Raw genomic sequence first — 23,031 nt, 5'->3', positions numbered from 1 at the left:
GTGAGCCCTTGCCCAACTGGTGTATACACCGGCACTTTGGCTGTCGCAGCTGGAGAGTAGCTGGGCTCGATAGGCTGCCCTGCTGCTGCTCTGCCACTCAGCCTGTCTGCTCTACCTTAGGTAAAGTAGACATGCTGGTTGAAGAGCGGCTCCGGAGGACCAGCAGAAGACCCGGAGAGGCTTAAGAGTTTGATGTGCTTGATCCATAATAATGTTGCTCAAAAGGAACAGAAGGAAACGAGCATTGTGAGGGAATGCAAAACATATTGCGAGGTACTGCAAAAGTAGTCCTAAGGAATGTCTTGCCATGACCCTTAGGGGGCTCACCAGACTGTCAAGTAGACGTCTCTTTACTTTACTCCAGACTTGCTTGATACTAATTTTCCACCGTGTGTGACTTCTTTCAGGACATGATATGCACAAGACTTATATAACATGACATTCTTATTTCATAACATTTTGCAATATCACAACAGTTTCTAAATCGTGATCAAAGAATAAAATCCACATTTATACAGACAAAACACCTTTGGCATGATTTGTGCGGTTTCTTCAACTGGTCCACGAAGGTATATATTGTAATTGGAAGCATCTTTTATTTTTGCACCGGACAAGATTATGTACTGTAAATATCACATTTCAGACAATTACAGAAGCATGCAAATGTACGTAGTACATATTTCTCTATTACTGTATTAGCACGGGGAGGAGAGACATGGGTTACTAATCAAACACTCAGGCTGTGTCCGAAGTCACTCACTACTCCCTATATAGTGCACTACATAGTGAGTATGCCATTTTGTAGTGCTGTCCGAATGTCTAGTGGGAATTATTATACCCTATATAGTGGACTTAAAGTATCCCACAATGCATCGCGAAAAGTAGTGTACAACCGATGGTCACTAGCCAAGCAATATTTACCATCATGCATTGCGCTGAGAGAAAAATGGCGGACGAACGCATTATTCGTGTGTGTTTTTATGAGCTATTTTTAACTTTTTTATTCATGTATGTTTTTATGAGCTACTGGACACATGAATTTCCCCTAAGGAGTGAATAAAGTATCTATCTATTTATCCATCTATCTAATCTGATTTAAGAACAAAGTTGTGTCATGTATGTTTCCACAGGAGGGGGTGTATACTGACAATACTAGTGAATTATTGACACTGACAATACATTAATGATTTAGATGTCTTGTATGAATGTAAAATCCTTAATCTTTATACTTACAATCTGACGCTGTCTTGCTAGATTAGCAAGAGCCACAAATCTCACTGTTATTCGTCTTGTTTGTTGTATTCTTATTCTTCTTCTGATCAAAATCATCTGGATGATGGTGAGTACACTGAAAAAAGTAACATATAGAATTTACCCAATAAATCTGAGGTAACAATTTGCATCTACTTTTTTTGGGTAGATTTAATTCCATATTTTAGGTATAAAATAACTGAAATAAAAAGCTATGGAATACTAAAATAAATTGGGTTATATTTATCTAACATGTCTGTATATATTTAACAACTACTTACTCATTAAAATTGGGTAAAATTAACTCTTGATTGCTAAGTAGGTAATACCTGATTATTACTATTCAAAGTTAATTAATATCAGTTAATTACCATTACTTATTCAGAGAAGGTAAGATTTAACCCCCCCCCCCCAAAAAAAAAGCCTCTCAGATGGTGATCATAAATGTTTTTAATCCATGAAATATTGGATTTCTCAGTAAAACTCACATAAACTTAAGTAACACAAACTTAAGTGAGTTATTATCGACATTTACATCACTGAACAGATGTAATTGGTGCAATGGAGAATCACAGGTTCAAGAGACAGATGTATTCAGCAGAGGCAGATTATTGATGTTTGATCAGTTGATGGAGGTGATCAGTACCGATCAGAGCTCTGATCCTGATGGCTGCTCTTTACTGATCACGTCTGAAACCACAGATCTAACCAACAAGCCACCATAACCACAGAATCTTCCTTTGATTGTCAGATCACCATAACTAAATAAATAAATAAATAAAAACAAATAAAGAACTTACTCACTAAATAACCAACTAAGTCATTAACTAAATAACTAACGGATAGTGCACCACTCACATCTGAGACATGTAACAGAGTGGAAAGAAAGCAGAGTGGAAAATTGAATTAGAAATAGCTAAACAAATGAGAGCACCAACAATGGACACTGTACCCTCATTGAAAAGTGAATTTGCAGATGTATCCACCATCCACCCAACCAGCTGCATTGAGATTAATTGTATGTAAAGTATGTTTGGTTGACACATGACAATACAGATGAAAGGCTGTTGACTCACAGGCTGGTGTCAAGGACCTGCAGCTGAGGGTGTGTGTATGTTTGTTTGTGTGTCTGTCTGTGTGTGTGTGTGTGTGTGTGTGTGTGTGTGTATATATATATATATATATATAAAAGTGGTAATGGGGGGGGGGGGGGTTCAAGCCTGTTAACAGACCAGCTGTTGCTAGGCAATGTATAGACCCCTGACGGTCTGGAGTGTGTGCGTGTGTGTGGGAGTGGGGAGGGGTGGGGGGGCGAGAGGGAAAATCCTTCACAACTCCATCTAGCTCTGTTCGGACAAAAGATCCTCTTGAGGGGGAGAGGGAAAATGTGTGCCTATTGCATGAGCTTATTTTTGAGGCTGTGGACCTTCTTCAGTAGTTTCGCCCCGTCAAGCTCCAAAAAAAGTTTTTGAAAAGCTTCAAACGTGTTCTTCAGCTGCTTTGGATATTCGAGATTGAGAGCATATATCAGTCCCATCAGCAGAATGCAGGCTTTCGTTCGGCTTCCACATCCTTCCATCACTGTGTTTCCCTCAATCACAATACACACATCTGATGGATCCTCCTCGGCCATGACACTGTGCATGACAATCACTTTCATTGTTTTGTCCGCGTGGTCCTCACATTCCTACATGTTAAAAGAAAGAAACAAAAAGCATACACATTTTTAATTTACGTACATTATTTAAGATGTTGTTCCAATACATTTCAGTTTGTCTTGCAGAGTAAAGAAGAGCAAAGGGGAGTGGACAGAAGACGAAAGGAGAAGGGGAGAAGAGGGGATACCAGAGTAGAGCAGAGGAGGGGAGAGCAGAGGAAATGAGAGGAAAAAAGAGGAGGAGAGGAGAGGAAATGAGAGGAAAGAAGAGGAGGAGAGGAGAGGAGAGGAGAGGAGAGCAGAGAAAATGAGAGGAGTTCAGAGCAGAGGAGAGGAAGACATGAGGATCTTTTTGAGTTAATCAGTCACCTGTTATCAATGACATAGCCTACCTGGCAGTCATGGAAAAGATCCTCTTGTCTTTCACCCAGGTATTCAATGAGGCAGCAGACAACGACATCCCTTTTTTTTTCAATGCTCTGTGACTGTAGGGAGATACAATTTAGTCAAAAGACTGTTAGTGGAACTCACAGATTTACATACACTAAGACTGAATTCCTTAAAAACTAAAACATTTTTAAACATTTCACAGATTGATGTTGAACTGTAGTTTGTTAAATTGGTTAGGAGCTCAACTTTGTGCACAACAAAGCAATTGTTTACAGATTACTTCACTTTTAATTCACTTAAATCAATTATTACATATTTGTGAAAAAAGTGAAACGACATACATCATTCACAGTGTCCAGCAGCGGGCGTATCTTGGAACCAACAGCTCCTCCTTTAGCACGCATAAGCTGCAAAAGACCTGGTGTGTACCCATCAAGCTTCAGCATGAATGTCTCCTCCAAGGAAACTGTTGTTAAGCGACAGAACTCTTCCTTGATCTAGTGAGTAAGTAAAGGGGGAAAAAAGGAAATCTTAATGACAGACCAGATCACAAAGTAACCACATTAATGTTTCTTGGTGGGAAGGAAAAATTATCAAACATTCTCACCTGAGCCTTACTGAATAATGCCGGCCACCTTTCTTTAAACACACTCACAGAGGGGCTGAGGGTCACCACTTCGACTCTTCGGCTTGAGAAGGTTTTACTCATTTTATCTGCGATTATCCTTGCATTGTTTTTCTTTTTCACTTCATCAAGTAATTCAAGCCTCTCCTTCTCCAGTGTGCCTTGGCTTTCGCCAACAGGGTGTGGAGGGAGGTAATTAACCTCAGCTTTTTTAGGCTTTTTCACATTTTTTGATGGGCCTGCATCAGCCGGATCCTTCCTCTTCAATGTGTTGACTTCGATTTCCGGGTAAGCATATTTTCGAGATTTTAGCTTGGCACGGTAGTTGTGCATCTTATTTTTTATGCGCTGTTGCCAGCCATATAACCCTGCAAACGATCCCAGCTCCTTGAGACATGGAAACTTGGCAACCAGAGCTTCAGCCACTGAGAGAATCTGTTGACTTGATGGATAGGCAGTGTAGGAAAAAATCACTTTTGAAAGGTCTTGCATTATTGCTGATTTAACACTGGCATCCATGAAGTGTCTTCCAGTGGCATGATATGTTTTGTTTGCCTCTGCAAGGATTAGTTCTATGTCTCGGGAAAACTGCGGTACTTGAAATGGCACTGGCCATGCAGCATGTCGACATGAATCAGGGAGAATAATGGTGTCCTTGGAACTGGATGATGCGCAGTCGGACACCTGTGAGGATGCATCATCATCTGCAGGGGAGATGTCCGTTTCAGTATTTCTTGCAGGATTGGTGTTTACTGAACTCGGGGAACTCAATGTAGATGATGGTTCTGATTCATATACTGGGTGTAGGTCAAGGGTGATGACCGGCTCTATTTGGATCACTTTAACAGTGGCCTTGTCGTGCAAGTCAGCAGTTGATGTGACACTAAAAAACTGATTGTCAAAGTCTTTGTCTTGGTATAGTAGTCCAATTTCCCCATGCAGTTGGAAAGTTCTTGTAACTATGGAAACAAGATCTTCCACTGCATCGGGAATTCCTGTTGAAAGTGTCAACTTTCGAATCTTGTGTTCTTCTAAAATTACTCTTAACTGAACCGCCATTGTTGTTTGGGATGTGTTTCCTCAGCTGTAGAGACAGAGAAAGAAAAGAAATTGAAACAGGTTATTAATAATTGATGAGCTTACTTGCATAGGTTTGCTTCAAGTTTCTTCCACCAAAAAAATAAATGGAGATTTTGTTCAGTGGAAATTTGAATAAATAATCTTTGATGGCAATTATTAATTTAAGAAGAGGGAGATGAGGAAAGAAAGAGAGGAGAGTAGAAGAGAAGATAGAGGAGAGGAGAGAAGAGAAGAGGTGAAAGGAGACAAGAAGAGAGGATTGAGGAAAGTGGGGAGAGGAGAGATGCTTTCTTTGTAATAAAAGCAACCTTAATTCATAAAAACAAAGTAGGTGTACAACAATATAAAACCTGTAATAAATAAATAAGACAGGATGCCTGGTCATATAGTTGTTGGTGTGGGCAGCCCTTAAAACTCAGTGGTTTTTTGTTACTGTTTTTTTCAATAACTGTACTTGAACACACACACATTTGATATGATAACAGAAATAATCAACTCATTACACTTACTCTGATGTGCAAATGAAGTGTTTAAGGGACACCATACGACCATTTGCTGTATTATATGCAGCCAAGGGGTATGTTTCTTTCAGTTCAGAATGTTTAAGGATTTCTGTCTCTCCTGTTGGCTCTACTTTGAAGCTCCTCAGGTGTTCACAGTACCAGCCACTAAGCAACTTCAGCACAAAGACAGGAGTTTCATGCACAATGATTATTTGCTGGATTTCTCCAAAGTCAGGTAGGCCTCCTGTTGATCCGAAGGGCAACATCATTCCAACATTATAGTCTGTGCCTAAAATGGTTGCTTTATTTGTCATGTTCACAAACTCTTCCCCAGGGAACTTCCTTGCAAAGGACTCCTTAATGCTGTCTTTTAGAACATCGACTGCCACTTGAGTCTTCTGGGACACTGACAGCGCTGGCCTTTGATTGTTGCAATCATGGGTATGATACGCAATCATCGATTGGTGTTTTCTTGCCATTGTCATGAGAATGTTTCTAAAACACCCAGTCTGCCTCACAATCCTTTTAAAAAAAAGGTGTTTGGCTTCAAAGCGCATGGTCCAGAAATGTACAAGTGGCCCATAAACAGTTGTAAGCAAAGGGTAATGCTCAAGAAAGTGGTGTTTTGGTCTCACTTTCTCCTCTGGGAACAGATCCAAATATCTGTAACGGTGTTCTGAAATCTTACTCTGCATGTACCCTATTGTCTCATCTGTGTGAAGGGGAGCCATGACAAGCTCAACAACATCTTTCAGCGTCATCAAAACCTCCCAAGCAGGCTCATCTTCTGGGACTTTGTCACCTATCATGAGTGGTAACATTCTCAACAAGCACCAGTTTTCGTGTGCGTTACCTCCAACACTTTTTCTTGATGTGAAATTTGGTGCAATGGGTTGTGGATAGTTTGTTTTGTCACTCCACTTGTAAGGAAAGCAACGGATGGAATGCTTGAGCTCCTGAAGAGAGATGTACTTCTTCCTGATTAACAAATCAAGGCAGAGTGCTATTTCCACAGGTACAATCCCTTCAAGCAAATCGTGCAAAGCATCAGGGGGATAACCTGATGTAGCATGAAAGTGACTGAGTCTGTCTGAGATGGGACACTGTCTTTTAACTCCACAGTGATGAGCTTCTGCAGGATCAGACAATGCTGCTTTGACATGCATGGCATAGCTGGACTTAGTACGTAGAGGAAACAGTCCTTCTGCTACTTCATGCTCCTGGATCTGTGACCGTTCTCCAATGCAAAAGCGACAGAAATGTGAGGCTGAAAAGCTTTCAACAAAACCAGCTATTGAGTGAGCGCCAAGATTGTCAGCGACTACAGCAAGTACAGTGCCCTTGACCACTTTGCCCAGACTTGGAACAAAAATACCATTATCTTCAAAGGACTTCAAATCTTTGAGCAGGGGGTCCAAAACCTTTGTGTAGCCATACTGGTTGACGTCATTTGCCTTGCACAAAATGGTTAAGTAGATGGAAGTCAGTGTAGATCTCAATGTGGCAGGTATGTCTGCAAACACCCAGTACACAGCTGTGACTTTATGCTTCTTGCGGGATGTTCCCAGAGGGTTGCATACTTCAAAGTCATCTATGTAAAGTATGAGTGGGAGTTTAAGTTCACCTTCACACAAAAAGCTGTTTTCTCTTAGAGAAGATCCATCATGAAATGATTGGTATCCAGAAGAGACATCAGATGACCTTTTGTTCTGTAATATTGTGTTTTGAATGTGTCTGTTGTTCACAAGTTGAGATAATAATGGGAGGATTGGTACATACTGAAATGTTTTTTTCTCAGTACTATCAAGTATGTACTCAACTGGTTCAGTTGGTGAGAGATGCTCCTTTCTAAATTGCTCTCTCCTGAACTGACTGCTTAAAGGCCCATCCACTCGTAAAGCAGCACAGACAGGGCTTAGCTGGCAAAGGTCGTTGACCAGTTCTGATATAACTGAATCTTCAAAAGTACAGCCATGTTTTCTCAAAGTGCTCAGTATAATCTCTTTAATAACAGGGCCAGATGCAGATGCTGTAAGGAAATGAAGTTCCTCTACTAGTTCATCTATGCATGTATTGGAGACATTGAAAATGCTCTCCATTTTCAGGAGGAGCAACCCCACTCTCTTAGTAATGACTTTTTTCAAGTCATCCTCCTCCTCAAGGACAGAGCCACAGTCATTGTCATCCTCAACAAAGTCACTTTCTTCGTCCGGCTTGTTTTGTTGTTGATGAAGAACAGTGGTCTTAAAATCTTCCAACGTATGTGGGGTGTGTTTTCTACTCTTATGGCTGTGAAATGTTGTATATATGTTGGTCTTGTAATCACAACCCTCAAAAACACAAGGGACAGTTTCAAACTTTTTTAGATGGCTGCCAATATGTATAAAATATTGTCTCTCATTGTCAAAAGAGCACAAGTTACAGACTATGCACGTGAATGAAAGGATGTTGCCTGGCTTGATTGCTTGGGAATGATGCCTTGACAAATGTGTCCTTAATGCACCCCATGTCCTGAAGGTGCAAGGACAATCCGCATAGAGACAGGGTATGGATTGGATTCGACTGAAATGCCCATGTATTAGTCTGCTGTGCTTCAACAGGTCTGATCTTTTTGATGTTGTGAAGTTACACAACTTGCATTTCCAGTTCATTTTTCCATAACTGGGGCCTTTGTTTAAGGTAAATACACCTTTAAGGTCAATGTGATTTATTTTATTTAGAAACTTTACCTTAAGTCAATGTACAGGATACAGCAGGGGGGTGGGTGGGTCATCCCCAGAACTGGTAGTGGTCTATCAGTGAGTGGTCTATCAGGCTTGTGGAGGACAGACGAGAGGACCTGAAGAGAGGGCAAACATTAGTGAGGGTCCACATACAACGTGACTCTGCCTGCAACAGAAAGAAGAAAAATACTAAGATATTACACAAGAGAAATGATCAGACATGTATCTGGGAAGACAAATATGGTACGGAGGTTTTCTCCATAACAACCAACTAACTATACATTATCCCGCTTATTACACGGCTTACAAGTTAAAAAACTTAATTGGAAATATAATATTTATCAAAACACGACTTATATCTATTTATAAATTGCATCATTTAGCGATACATGTTACAATGTCTGTATTTGTGTTGTCATATCTGTCAGAAGCTCTGATCATGCAGGTTTGGTTTTCAGCCGCATGTGTGGAATGTGGAGATGTGGAAGGAGCCACCACTCTCCCTGTGACAAGTTACAAGGCATTTATCAAACATTACAACTAGTCTGAAGCTCTTTAATGAAGGTAGAAATTAAACATAAGGTAAATATCCTGCTCTCTTTAAACTCTTTTCCTCTGTGCTCCTCTCATCAGAGCGGTGTCCCCAGAAACAGTCTGTTATACATGACAAGGGTCTGAAATACAGAAATAACAGACTGTGTACTGTACCTCACTAAAATAAAGGCATTGCAGTTGCATAAATTAATATTCATGCTTCAAAGAATAAATCTATTACAAAATAATGAAAATATTTATTAAGCACTGACATTCCAATGATACCAAATAAAAATAAAATTCTAAATAAAATGTTTTACTTGATCCCACTCATGAATAACCTAGGCCTATGAACAACAATTCCTTTAAAAACTTAAGTGCAGCCACAGTGGGTGTTTTCACACATACTGGCGGGATACAGTGATGATTAGTTTAATTTCACAGCTTGTGCACGTTTGTTTTCACTCTGGTCCAAACCAACGTCTCTGTCAAAACTCAGCACCACTGGATAAGCGTCATGTTTCCATGACGACTGACTGAAAGACGTGCGCTATGTTTACATGAGTCCCATTGTAAAAATGAAACTTGAAAAAAACAACAACTCTGAAGTAACGCTAAACTTTAACAACAGAGACACACGTGAGCAGTACACAAGCATGGAGGTAATTAGTAGGGCTGATCATTTTGTTTATAAACGGACCTGCAGAGCCCGACTAGCCGTGCTAACGGAGCTAACGGGTGAACACATGAGGCATTTCAGGTGTTGGCGACATGTTGGTGTGTGAAAGCAGCACGTCGCGGAGCCTGTTTGTGTGGAGGAGGAATAGAGGGGTAGCCTACTGAATGAGTTAGTGACTCAGTGGTGTTTCTCCAGCGATGTGTCCAGGCCATATAGACTGTTAGACTGTATATAAAAGAGGTCCAGACGTAAAACAGCCATGCTGCCGCCAGCACAGGTTCAAACTTTCGGTTCAAGTAATGGCACGTAACACAGATGCACGCCGAATACAAGTGAAGTGGAATATCTCATAATTTCATAAAATATAATTTGCATTCGCGCTATTATACACACCAATAGGCTTATGCAAACAGCTTACCTTCCTTTCCGAAGTTCGATGGCTGCCGGCAGCAAGAGGAAGATGGCGGTGAAGAGTTTCTGTGTCCCGCGTCCCGCTAGGTCAAACACGCCGTCTGACGCATGCGCAATTTGGAGCACAGGACTCAGAGCTTTTGGGTATATTTTACCCTATTTTTCTATACACAGTTGTAACTGTTAATAAATAGGTAGTATGTGTTTAATTTACCCATTACTTTATAATTCCTTGGCTGACTACAATTATCAAGTACATTTTATACGATTTACAGATATTATATATACCTCTCTCCAAAATCACTATTTACAGTGTAAGAACACAGATAAATTTATGTTTGGTGGCATTTTGGGGAGCTCTGAGACTCGTATGCAATTGCGAGGTAAATGCGGTCTAACTATAGCTCTTTGATTGCACGGTACAAGATAAAAGACATAAAAAAGAGACAAAAGACGTGGTGCGAAAATGGTGTGTATATATACACATATATGTATATAGTATATATATTTTAAATATAAATATAATCGGGATGTACATTAAAATGCTTGTGTTTTGACACAATATTAATGGTATACTTTTTAAATACTTATTTTAATATATATTTAAGTATTTATTATGGATAGACCACAACCGGCGTTGATGTATGACGTTTCAACTGTGCGACAGCAGTGACGTAATTAACGGCGCCTGAGTAGTGTCTGAAAGTGCTTTTTTCTTTCTGCCGATGAGTTCCCTATATAGTCCACTATATTGGACTCCCTATGTAGTGACTAGGGAGTAGGGAATGAGTGAGTGGTTTTGGACACAGCCTCTTAACAGTGATTACTCAGCAAACATCTTTTGTTTTGATAGAGAGTACCCTAGTGGCAAAAGTTACACATTGTAAGTTTAAGACATTTAAAATAGGCTAAAGCACCTCCCTCCTCTCCCACCTTGTTGGTCCCAGAGATCAAACATCCCTGTTCTATCATTCATTTTTATGGCATTACAAAAGGTATAAAGACCAGTGGAAGATTTTGATTTTACATAATGGCACAGGTGATAGTCTTGAACAGTATGACATCCATACAGAGATGGGCAGAGAAGACTTGGGCACTGTTACAGCTGTTGTTGGTGGCATCTGTTTCTGTTTCTTCAACTGAGGAGGACTGCAGGAGGAGAGGGGATCCTGCAAATCCTCTGCTATCTAAAGATGGAGACATTATGTTGGGAGGAATCTTTTCTTTCCACAACAAGTGGAAAAACAGACAGGATACCTACATGCACAAACCATTGCCACTGCAATGCAACAGGTAAATTATACCATGAAAAAAATAGATTATTATATCTAAGAAGAATTGAGTACAGATATTGAAAAGCAAAAAGTTAGTATTTTATGTGTGAAGAAATACCATCAAATGTTTTGTTTTATTTACTGTTATTGTTCCTATTTTATGGATAAATTGGTTGCGCCTTCAACTTTTTATTACTGTCCACATGAAGTTTGAAGTTCAGAGGGTTTCAGTTGGCCCAGGCTATGCTCTTTGCCATAGAGGAGATTAATAACAGCACAGATCTACTACCTGACATCTCTCTGGGATATAAGATCTATGATGCCTGTGTCTCAATTGCCAGAGGTGTGAGGGTTGCACTGGCCTTGGCTAATGGTAACAAAATGGTATTTCCACCCTCTGAGGTACCATGTACCAGATCTGCCCAAGTGCAGGCCATTATGGGAGAGACCTTTTCTTCTCCTAGCATGGCAATATCTACTGTCATTGGACCCTTTCATATTCCACTGGTGGGTAAAATTGGTAAAAATGAAACAACATTGGTGTAAAATTGTTATTTTTTAATACATCCAGACCACACCAAAAAGTTGTTATAAACAAATTGTAGTGTGCTGTCTAAATCGTTTATATATCTATCATAGGATATAATGTATTTTTCTTTTAGATCAGCCACTACGCTACTTGTGCTTGTCTCAGTGATAAAACCAAGTACCCATCATTCCTCAGAACAATACCCAGTGACTACTACCAGAGCAGAGCCCTGGCCCAGCTGGTCAAGTACTTTGGTTGGACTTGGGTTGGAGCTATTAGATCAAATGATGGTTATGGCAATAATGGCATGGCCACATTCACAGAAACTGCCCAGCAACTTGGCATCTGTCTGGAGTACTCTGTGTCTTTCTTTAGAACGGATCCACCAGACAAAATACAAAAGATAATTGACATTATCAAGGCTTCCACCTCAAAGGTGATTGTCACTTTCCTCTCTCCCTCGGAGTTGTATGTGTTAATGCACGAGTTCTTTTACCACAACTTGACTGGATACCAGTGGGTCGGCACTGAGGCCTGGATCTTTGATTCTGAAACTGCAGCAAGGGACAGGCATCACATTCTGGATGGTGCCATAGGCCTGTCCATCCCCAAAGCACATGTCAGTGGCATGAGAGAGTTCATTTTAGATGTAACGCCACTCAATTCATCTAGTAATGAATTGTTTTCAAAGTTTTGGGAAAAATTATTTAGCTGCAAGTTCAAGAAGTCAAAGTCCTCAGACGGGAATCAGAGAGAATGTACTGGACATGAAGATGTGACTGGAGTGCAAAACAGCTTCACTGATATGTCACTCATGCCTATCTTTTACAATGTTTATAAAGGAGTGTATGCTGTGGCCCATGCACTTCATAATATTCTTAGCTGTAATAAAACATGTAACAACAAGGTGCAGCTAGATCTGTTTACGGTGAGTTGAACACTAAAGACTAAATCATAGTATTTCCTTTAAAAAATATATTTAATGGTCTATATTATGATGAATACATAGTTGCAGTCTATTAATCAAGCTGGTGAGACAGTAGATCTATAAAAAAGTTACTCGGACAATGATCTACATTGATGAATATCTTCTTAGATTTTACAGCACATAAAAAAGATTCGGTTCAAAACAAAGGAAGGAGATGAGGTTTACTTTAATGAGAATGGAGATCCAGCAGCAAAATATGAAATTATAAACTGGCAGCCAGCTAAAAATGGCATTGTGGACTTTGTCACAGTTGGTCTTTATGATGCATCTTTACCTGCAGACAAAAAGCTGAAACTGCAAAATAGGTCCTTATTTTGGGCCCAGAACTCACCACAGGCAAGCTACTATGTGATCACTAGTTGTTATTGAAACTGCATTTGAATTGTTAATATTGAATATTTTTTAAGTCATTGTTACTGTATCATAGTATGTGGTTTCAATTAATATAAAATATCCTTGTCAAGGAAACACCTTGTCAAAGTTAAGGCACATACATTTTACTCATTGTCATTTTGTTCATGCAGGTGCCTTTGTCAATTTGCAGTGAGAAATGTCCCCCAGGAACTCGCAAGGTCCTGCAGAAAGGAAAGCCTGTCTGCTGCTATGACTGTTTAAGATGTGCAGAGGGAGAAATAAGCAACATTACAGGTATGGTATAGTAAATTCAAGACAAAACAACATCTACAACTTTCCTGCTCACGCAAAACGTTTTTTAAGCAAATTAGTACAATTACATCAAAAATCAACACATGACATATACAAATCTCTAACCACACTAAGTAAATACTGATTCATGAGTCTGAAACAGCAGCAAAAATGTATACACAGTCATGGATTTCCGGGGATTAACATTGAAATGCAAATGCAATGCCCCGATGTGAAAACAATTCTGATACATCTGCTTGTCGCCGATTATGGTGGACAACAGACTCCTCATCTTAGTCTGGGTCTGGCTGGGTATGACTGGCTGAATCTCCCTGATGTTTCCGATAACTATCCTCTAACAGTAGCCATAACGCTGCTGCTCTATCAACACCAACTTAGCGGCAGCAGCAGTGGGCAGGGCCCTTCAAAGGACAACTAGCCACGGACTGTCTGCTAGGTTTCACCAGTGGCTTCAACTCAGCTAATCTGAGTCACTCAGCTTGACCTGTCAGTGCCCTTTGGAGAATTTCTAAGGCAAATATCAGACAAATAATATGGCTTGCGGGGCAGAGGGACAGATGCTGAGCCACCCACTTTGAGCTTCACACTGGCTCTTTAAAGAAGTATGGGTGAATTCACGGTAGCTGTGTACACTTTTTTTTTTTATTTTTTTTTTACAGACAATAGTTAACCACCTTTTCAGAGTTTTTCTTGTTACTTCTTTTACTTTTCAAGCAGGAAGACCATGTTGAGAAGAAATGTTATTCATAGCAGATAATTTTACATACTTTAACACATGTCTAGAGGGGAACTTTAAGAAAAAAATACAATTGTACTTGATTGTATAGTGTCTGTCTTGCAGGCAAAGAAAATAAGGAACATTGAGACAACAAAGAACAAATGTACTGAGCAAGTCCAACACCTGTTTTAATTATTTTTCAGATTCTGTCACTTGTGTGCGATGCCACCCTGAGTTCTGGTCAAATGAGAGAAGAGATGCCTGTGGAAAGAAGGAGGCAGAGTTTCTCTCATATGAAGAGATTATGGGAGCACTGCTGACTGCAGCTTCTCTCTTTGGAACATGCATGACTGCTGTTGTGGCGTTCATTTTCTTCAGATACAGACAGACTCCTGTTGTAAGGGCCAACAACTCTGAGCTGAGCTTCCTGCTGCTCTTCTCCTTGAGTCTGTGTTTCCTGTGTTCTCTGACCTTCATCGGCCGGCCCTCTGAGTGGTCCTGCATACTTCGACACACAGCATTCGGCATAACCTTTGTCCTCTGTATCTCTTGTGTCATGGGAAAAACAATAGTGGTGTTAATGGCCTTCAGGGCCACACTTCCAGGTAGTGATGTGATGAAATGGTTTGGGCCTGCACAGCAGAAACTTAGTGTCCTGGGTTTCACTCTCATACAAGTTATCATATGTATCCTCTGGTTAACAATTTCACCTCCTTTTCCATTTAAGAATTTTAAAGCATTCAAGGACAAAATCATCTTAGAGTGTGCTCTGGGCTCAGCTGTTGGCTTTTGGGCTGTACTTGGGTACATTGGACTTCTGGCCATGTTGTGTTTTATTCTTGCTTTTCTGGCTCGGAAACTGCCTGATAATTTCAATGAAGCCAAATTTATCACCTTTAGCATGCTGATATTCTGTGCAGTATGGATCACTTTTATCCCAGCGTATGTCAGCTCTCCTGGGAAGTTCAGTGTCGCTGTGGAGATATTTGCAATTCTGGCTTCAAGTTTTGGACTGCTCATTTGTATTTTTATTCCAAAATGTTATATTATCTTACTGAAACCAGAGAAGAATACAAAAAAGAACATGATGGGCAAAGGGGCACCAAAATTATGATGAAAACAGAAAATAAAATAATAGCAAAGTAATTTTCCTTCCACCATAATTATTACATAATCATTTGTTAACCTACGCAGCCTGCTAAGGGTCATGGCAAGACATTTTTTTAAAAACACCTTTGCATTACCTTGCAATAGCTTTGTGTCACCTCGCAATACTTTTTTGTTCCCTTGTGATACTTGTTTCCTTCTGTTCCTTCTGAGCATATTATTATTATGGATCTAGTGATGTGATTAAACAGTACATTCGTCATGGCCCCTGACCCCCTCCCTCCCTCTGGTTATATCGTGACTCCCCAAGGGATCAGGGGGGTGTACACAAGAGGACAGCCTAGATCAGGCACTAGGCTGTGAGTGCTGGTCCCACTGATCCTCATCCCGTGGCAAAAGTATTGTGAGGTAAGGCAAAACTATTGCGAGGGTACGCAAAAGTATTGTGAGGTAATGAAAAGGGCAGAGCCACACCAGATAAAGTTCCTGATCCTAGTCGATCTATGATATCCTCCCCAGACCATCCAACCTCTTCTGTCTGAGCCTAGCAGAAACCCCAGCATGCCCGCTGTGCCAGAGAAGAGGATCACTGGAGCACGCCTTAAGCTGTTGCCTAAAGCTCTGGGAGAGGGGCGCTACACAGCACAGGGATCTCTCTTAGTTCAGTTTATGAAGTAACCAGAGGGAGGGAGGGAGTCATGGGCCATGATGAATTTACTGTTTAATCACATCACAAAAGGGACAAGAATGAACTATCTAGCATACTTTTTCCTAACTGGATGTTAAGTGGTGTTAATGGGTTATGTTTGTGGTTTTCTCATGGTTGGTTTGTAAATAAGCCAGCGGCGGAGCTGATGCAGCAGATTGTGAGCCCTTGCCAAACCGGTATACTCCATACTTGCTCGATGCTAATTTTCCACTGTGTGTGACTTCTTTCAGGACATGATATGCACAAGACTTATATATCATGGCATTCTTATTTCATAACATTTTGCAATATCACAACAGTTTCTAAATCGTAATCAAAGAATAAAATCCACATTTATACAGACAAAACACCTTTGGCATAGGTACTGCAAAAGTAGTCCTAAGGATTGTCTTGCCATGACCCTTAGGGGGCTCACCAGACTGTCAAGTAGACGTCTCTTTACTTTCCTCCAGACTTGCTTGATACTAATTTTCCACCTTATGTGACTTCTTTCAGGACATGATATGCACAAGACTTCTTATTTCATAACATTTTGCAATATCACAACAGTTTAAAAATCGTGATCAAAGAATAAAATCCACATTTATACAGACAAAACACCTTTGGCGTGATTTGAGTGGTTTCTTCAACTGGTCCACAAAGGTATATTGTAATTGGAAGCATCGTTTCATTTTGCTGATTACTCAGCAAACATCTTTTGTTTTGATAGAGAGCCCCCTAGTGGCAAAAGTTGCACATTGTAGATAGATAGATAGATAGATAGCACCCCAGAACACCACAGCGAAGAAGATGGTGCTTGCAACAACAGACTGATAAAACATCTGGAGCATCCGGTTGCAGACATTAAATGACCTGAGCCTCATCAGGAAGTAAAGCCGGCTCAGGCCCTTTTTGTAGACTGCCTCCGTGTTTGAAGACCACTCCAGTTTATTGTCCAGCACCACACCCAGATATTTGTATGAGTCCATAATGTCAACATCTGTCCAACCGATGCAGACAGGACAGGGCAGGGGTGTTTCTCCTGAAGTCCACCACCATCTCTTTCGTCTTCGCCACGTTCAGCTGCAGGTGGTTTTCCCCACACCACTTAACAAAATTGTCGACCAGGTCCCTGTACTCACCCTCCCTGCCACCCTCTACACGCCCCACAATGGCTGTGTCATCAGAGAATTTCTGCAGATGACAGGACTCAGTGCGGTACTTAAAGTCTGCAGTGTAGGTGGTGAAGAGGAAGGGAGACAGCACAGTTCCCTGAGGGGCGCCTATGTTGCTGATCAGACGGTCAGACACACAGTTCTGTAATCTCACAAACTGCAGTCTGCCCGTCAGATAGTCATCGACCCATGTGACGAGGGGAGAATCCACCTGCATGTTCTCCAGTTTGGCCTTCAGCAGCCTGGGCTGGATGGTGTTGAAGGCGCTGGAGAAGTCGAAGAACATGACGCGGACAGTGGTGTTGGGTCTGTCCAGGGAGGAGTAGGCTTCCTGCAGCATGTATATGATTGCATCATCTTCCCCAACATGGGGCTGATATGCAAACTGTAGGGGGTCCTGTGATGGGCACACTATGGGTCTAAGGTGTGCTAGAACCAGCCTCTCCATGACCTTCATGATGTGAGAGGTCAGTGCGATCGGCCTGTAGTCATCCAGTGCCACAGGACGTCCGTTTTTGGGCACTGGGACGAGGCAGGATGTTTTCCAAACTGGCACTTTCTGAAGGTGGAGGCTCAGGTTGAAGAGGTGCTGGGGATCTCCGCAGAGCTGGGTGGCACAGGCCTTCAACACGCGAGGGCTGATACGGTCCGGTCCGGCAGCTTTCCTCTGCTTGAGCCTCTCCAGCTCTCTCTTCACTTCACCTGGCTGGCTGTGATTTTAAGTCCGGTCTGGGGGGTGGGGGGACTTAACATCACAGCCAGCCAGGTGAAGTGAAGAGAGAGCTGGAGAGGCTCAAGCAGAGGAAAGCTGCCAGACCGGACCGTTTGTACGCTTAAGATATTTAAAATGGCCTGAAGCGTAACCTCCTCCCTCCTGTCCCACCTTGTTGGTCCCCAGAGATCAAACATCCCTCTTCTATCATTAATTTGTCATGGCATTACAACATGTATAAAGACCAGTGAGAGATTTTGATTTTACATAATGGCACAGGTGATGGTCTTGAACAGTATGACATCCACACAGAGATGGGTAGAGAAGACTTGGGCACTGTTACAGCTGTTGTTGGTGGCATCTGTTTCTTCAACTGAGGAGGAGGACTGCAGGAGGAGAGGGGATCCTACAAATCCTCTGTTATTAAAAGATGGAGACATTATGTTAGGAGGAATCTTTTCTTTCCACAACAAGTGGGAAAACAGACAGGATACCTACATGCACAAACCATTGCCACTGCAATGCAACAGGTAAATTATACCATGAAAAAAATAGATTATAATATCTAAGAAGAATTTCTTACATATATTGAAAGGCAAAAAGTTAGTATTTCATGTGTAAATAAATACCATAAAATGTTTTGTTTTATTTATTGTTATTGTTCCTATTTTAAGGGTAAATTGGTTGCACCTTTAACTTTGTATTACTGTCCACATCAAGTTTGAATTTCAGAGGGTTCCAGTTTGCCCAGGCTATGCTCTTTGCCATAGAGGAGATTAATAACAGCACAGATCTACTACCTGACATCTCTCTGGGATATAAGATCTACGATGCCTGTGTCTCAATAGCCAGAGGTGTGAGGGTTGCACTGGCCTTGGCTAATGGTAATGAAATGGTATTTGCATCCTCTGAGGTACCATGTACCAGATCTGCCCAAGTGCAGGCCATTATGGGAGAGACCTTTTCTTCTCCTTGCATGGCCATATCTACTGTTATCGGACCTTTTTATATCCCGCTGGTGGGTATTGGTAGAAATTAAATTATACTTGTGGAAATTGATTATCATTCTGTTGGATGGTCATAGCAAAACAGGTTTTAAAATAATTGTATTGTGCTGTTTAATTGTTTTGTATCTTATCATGGGATATTTTTTTTCTTTTCTTTTTCTTCTTCTTTCAGATCAGCCACTTTGCTACTTGTGCTTGTCTCAGTGATAAAACCAAGTACCCATCATTCCTCAGAACAATACCCAGTGACTACTACCAGAGCAGAGCCCTGGCCCAATTGGTCAAGTACTTTGGTTGGACTTGGGTTGGAACTCTTAGATCAAATGATGATTATGGCAATAATGGCATGGCCACATTCACAGAAACTGCCCAGCAGCTGGGCATCTGTCTGGAGTACTCTGTGTCTTTCTTTAGAACAGATTCACCAGACAAAATACAAAAGATAATTGACATTATCAAGGCTTCCACCTCAAAGGTGATTGTCACTTTCCTCTCTCCCTCGGAATTGTATGTGTTAATGCACGAGTTCTTTTACCACAACTTGACTGGATACCAGTGGGTCGGCACTGAGGCCTGGATCTTTGATTCTGAAACTGCAGCAAGGGACAGGCATCACATTCTGGATGGTGCCATAGGCCTGTCCATCCCCAAAGCACATGTCAGTGGCATGAGAGAGTTCATTTTAGATGTGACACCACTCAATTCATCTAGTAATGAATTGTTTACAGAGTTTTGGGAAAAATTATTTAGCTGCAAGTTCAAGAAGTCAAAGTCCTCAGACGGGAATCAGAGAGAATGTACTGGACATGAAGATGTGACTGGAGTGCAAAACAGCTTCACTGATATGTCACTCATGCCTATCTTTTACAATGTTTATAAAGGAGTGTATGCTGTGGCCCATGCACTTCATAATATTCTCAGCTGTAATAAAACATGTAACAACAAGGTGCAGCTGGATCTGTTTACGGTGAGTTGAACACTAAAGACTAAATTATAGTATTTCCTTTTAAAAAAAAAAAAGGTCTATATTATGGTGAATACATTGTTGCAGTCCATTAATCAAGCTGTTGAAACTGTAGACCTGTAAAAAAAAGTTAGTCAGACAATGATCTACATTGATGAATATCTTCTTAGATTTTACAGCACATAAAAGAGATTTGGTTCAAAACAAAGGAAGGAGATGAGGTTTACTTTAATGAGAATGGAGACCCAGCAGCAAAGTATGAAATTATAAACTGGCAGCCAGCTGAAAATGGCATTGTGGACTTTGTCACAGTTGGTCTTTATGATGCATCTTTACCTGCAGACAAACAGCTGAAACTGCATAATAGGTCCTTATTTTGGGCCCAGAACTCACCACAGGCAAGCTACTATGTGATGACTAGTTGTTACTGAAACTGTATTTAAATGGTTAATATTGAATATTTTTAAAGTCCTTGTTGCTGTATCATAGTGTGTGGTTTCAATTAATAATAAAATATCTTTATAAAGGCAATACCTTGTCAAAGTTAAGGCACATACATTTTACTCATTGTCATTTTGTTCATGCAGGTGCCTTTGTCAATTTGCAGTGAGAAATGTCCCCCAGGAACTCGCAAGGTCCTGCAGAAAGGAAAGCCTGTCTGCTGCTATGACTGTTTAAGATGTGCAGAGGGAGAAATAAGCAACATCACAGGTATGGTATAGTAAATTCAAGACAAAACAACATCTACAACTTTCATGCTCACACAAAACATTTTTTTAAGCAATTTAGTGTCATTACATCAAAAATCAATACATGACATATAAAAATCTCTAACCACACCAAGTCAATACTGATACATGAGTCTGAAACAACAGCAAAAATGTATACACAGTCATGGATTTCCAGGGATTAACATTGAAATGCAAATACAATGCCCCGATGTGAAAACAATTCTGATACATCTGCTTGTCGCCGATTATGGTGGACAACAGACTCCTCATCTTAGTCTGGGTCTGACTGGGTATGACTGGCTGAATCTCCCTGATGTTTCCGATAACTATCCTCTAACAGTAGCCATAACGCTGCTGCTCTATCAACACCAACTTAGCGGCAGCAGCAGTGGGCAGGGCCCTTCAAAGGACAACTAGCCACGGACTGTCTGCTAGGTTTCACCAGTGGCTTCAACTCAGCTAATTTGAGTCACTCAGCTTGACCTGTTGGTGCCCTTTGGAGAATTTCTAAGGCAAATATCAGTCAAATAATATGGCTTGCTGTGCAGTGAATTGAACAGACCGGGGCAGAGGGACAGATGCTGAGCCACCCACTTTGAGCTTCACACTGGCTCTTTAAAGAACTATGGGTGAATTCACGGTAGCTGTGTACACTTTTTTTTTTTTTTTTTTTTTACAGACAATAGTTAACCACTTTTTCAGAGTTTTTCTTGTTACTTTTTTTACTTTTCAAGCAGGAAGACCATGTTAAGAAGAAATGTTATTCATAGCAGATAATTTTACATAGTTTAACACATGTCTAGAGGGGAACTTTAAGAAAAAAAAACAATTGTACTTGATTGTATAGTGTCTGTCTTGCAGGCAAAGAAAATAAGGAACATTGAGACAACAAAGAACAAATGTACTGAGCAAGTCCAACACCTGTTTTAATTATTTTTCAGATTCTGTCACCTGTGTGCAATGCCACCCTGAGTTCTGGTCAAATGACAGAAGAGATGCCTGTGGAAAGAAGAAGGCAGAGTTTCTCACATATGAAGAGATTATGGGAGCACTGCTGACTGCAGCTTCTCTCTTTGGAACATGCATGACTGCTGTTGTGGCGTTCATTTTCTTCAGATACAGACAGACTCCTGTTGTCAGGGCCAACAACTCTGAGCTGAGCTTCCTGCTGCTCTTCTCCTTGAGTCTGTGTTTCCTGTGTTCTCTGACCTTCATCGGCCGGCCCTCTGAGTGGTCCTGCATACTTCGACACACAGCATTCGGCATAACATTTGTCCTCTGTATCTCTTGTGTCATGGGAAAAACAATAGTAGTGTTAATGGCCTTCAGGGCCACACTTCCAGGTAGTGATGTTATGAAATGGTTTGGGCCTGCACAGCAGAAACTTAGTGTCCTGGGTTTCACTCTCATACAAGTTATCATATGTATCCTCTGGTTAACAATTTCACCTCCTTTTCCATTTAAGAATTTTAAAGCATTCAAGGACAAAATTATCTTAGAGTGCGCTCTCGGCTCAGCTGTTGGCTTTTGGGCTGTACTTGGGTATATTGGACTTCTGGCCATGTTATGTTTTATTCTTGCTTTTCTGGCTCGGAAACTGCCTGATAATTTCAATGAAGCCAAATTTATCACCTTTAGCATGCTGATATTCTGTGCAGTATGGATCACTTTTATCCCAGCGTATGTCAGCTCTCCTGGGAAGTTCAGTGTCGCTGTGGAGATATTTGCAATTCTGGCTTCAAGTTTTGGACTGCTCATTTGTATTTTCATTCCAAAATGTTATATTATCTTACTGAAACCAGAGAAGAATACAAAAAAGAACATGATGGGCAAAGGGGCACCAAAATTATGATGAAAACAGAAAATAATATAATAGCAAAGTAATTTTCCTTCCATCATAATTATTACATAATCATTTGTTAACCTACACAGCCTGCTAAGGGTCATGGCAAGACATTTTTTTAAAAACACCTTGGCATTACCTTGCAATATTTTTGTGTCACCTCGCAATACTTTTTTGTTCCCTTGTGATACTTGTTTCCTTGTTCCTTCTGAGCCGGCATGTTATGGATCTAGTGATGTGATTAAACAGTACATTCGTCATGGCCCATGACCCCCTCCCTCCCTCTGGTTATATCGCGACTAGGACAGCCTAGATCAGGCACTAGACTGTGAGCGCTGGTCCCACTGATCCTCCTCCCTCTCATCCCGTGGCAAAAGTATTGTGAGGTAAGGCAAAACTATTGCAAGGGTACACAAAAGTATTGTGAGGTAATGAAAAGGGCAGAGCCACACCAGATAAAGTTCCTGATCCTCCCCAGACAGTCCAACCTCTTCTGTCTGAGCCTAGCAGAAACCCCAGCATGCCCGCTGTGCCAGAGAAGAGGATCACTGGAGCACGCCTTAAGCTGTTGCCTAAAGCTCTGGGAGAGGGGCGCTACACAGCACAGGGATCTCTCTTAGTTCAGTTCATGAAGTAACCAGAGGGAGGGAGGGAGTCATGGGCCATGATGAATTTACTGTTTAATCACATCACAAAAGGGACAAGGATGAACTATCTAGCATACTTTTTCCTAACTGGATGTTAAGTGGTGTTAATGGGTTATGTTTGTGGTTTTC

The 23,031-nt window shown here is 41.0% G+C and overlaps 3 protein-coding genes across 3 annotated transcripts; 2 read left to right on the top strand and 1 right to left on the bottom strand.

The window, feature by feature from the left end:
- Positions 1 to 1,683: 1,683 nt before the first annotated feature.
- On the bottom strand, positions 1,684 to 9,940 carry LOC311256488 (uncharacterized protein). Its single transcript, XM_084351569.1, has 6 exons — positions 9,861 to 9,940; positions 8,236 to 8,345; positions 3,906 to 5,007; positions 3,640 to 3,795; positions 3,301 to 3,393; positions 1,684 to 2,938 (listed from the first exon to the last, which is right to left on the bottom strand). The coding sequence occupies exons 3-6, from the start codon at positions 4,980 to 4,982 to the stop codon at positions 2,645 to 2,647; spliced, it is 1,620 nt and encodes a 539-aa protein (XP_084207695.1). The 5' UTR covers positions 4,983 to 5,007; positions 8,236 to 8,345; positions 9,861 to 9,940; the 3' UTR covers positions 1,684 to 2,644.
- A 970-nt stretch (positions 9,941 to 10,910) lies between these two features.
- LOC311255852 (extracellular calcium-sensing receptor-like) lies at positions 10,911 to 15,142 on the top strand (the record flags this gene model as incomplete). The annotated part of the gene is made up of 6 exons (XM_084350504.1): positions 10,911 to 11,146; positions 11,337 to 11,634; positions 11,790 to 12,584; positions 12,753 to 12,980; positions 13,169 to 13,292; positions 14,232 to 15,142. The coding sequence occupies 6 exons, from the start codon at positions 10,911 to 10,913 to the stop codon at positions 15,140 to 15,142; spliced, it is 2,592 nt and encodes an 863-aa protein (XP_084206630.1).
- A 2,865-nt stretch (positions 15,143 to 18,007) lies between these two features.
- On the top strand, positions 18,008 to 22,264 carry LOC311255850 (extracellular calcium-sensing receptor-like; the record flags this gene model as incomplete). Its single annotated transcript, XM_084350502.1, has 6 exons — positions 18,008 to 18,240; positions 18,431 to 18,728; positions 18,890 to 19,684; positions 19,852 to 20,079; positions 20,269 to 20,392; positions 21,354 to 22,264. The coding sequence occupies 6 exons, from the start codon at positions 18,008 to 18,010 to the stop codon at positions 22,262 to 22,264; spliced, it is 2,589 nt and encodes an 862-aa protein (XP_084206628.1).
- Positions 22,265 to 23,031: the final 767 nt, after the last annotated feature.

This window comes from Pagrus pagrus (assembly GCF_965226575.1).
Source record: "Pagrus pagrus genome assembly, chromosome: 4".
NCBI classification, from domain to species: domain Eukaryota; kingdom Metazoa; phylum Chordata; class Actinopteri; order Spariformes; family Sparidae; genus Pagrus; species Pagrus pagrus.
This window is presented reverse-complemented; position numbering and strand designations above follow the sequence as displayed.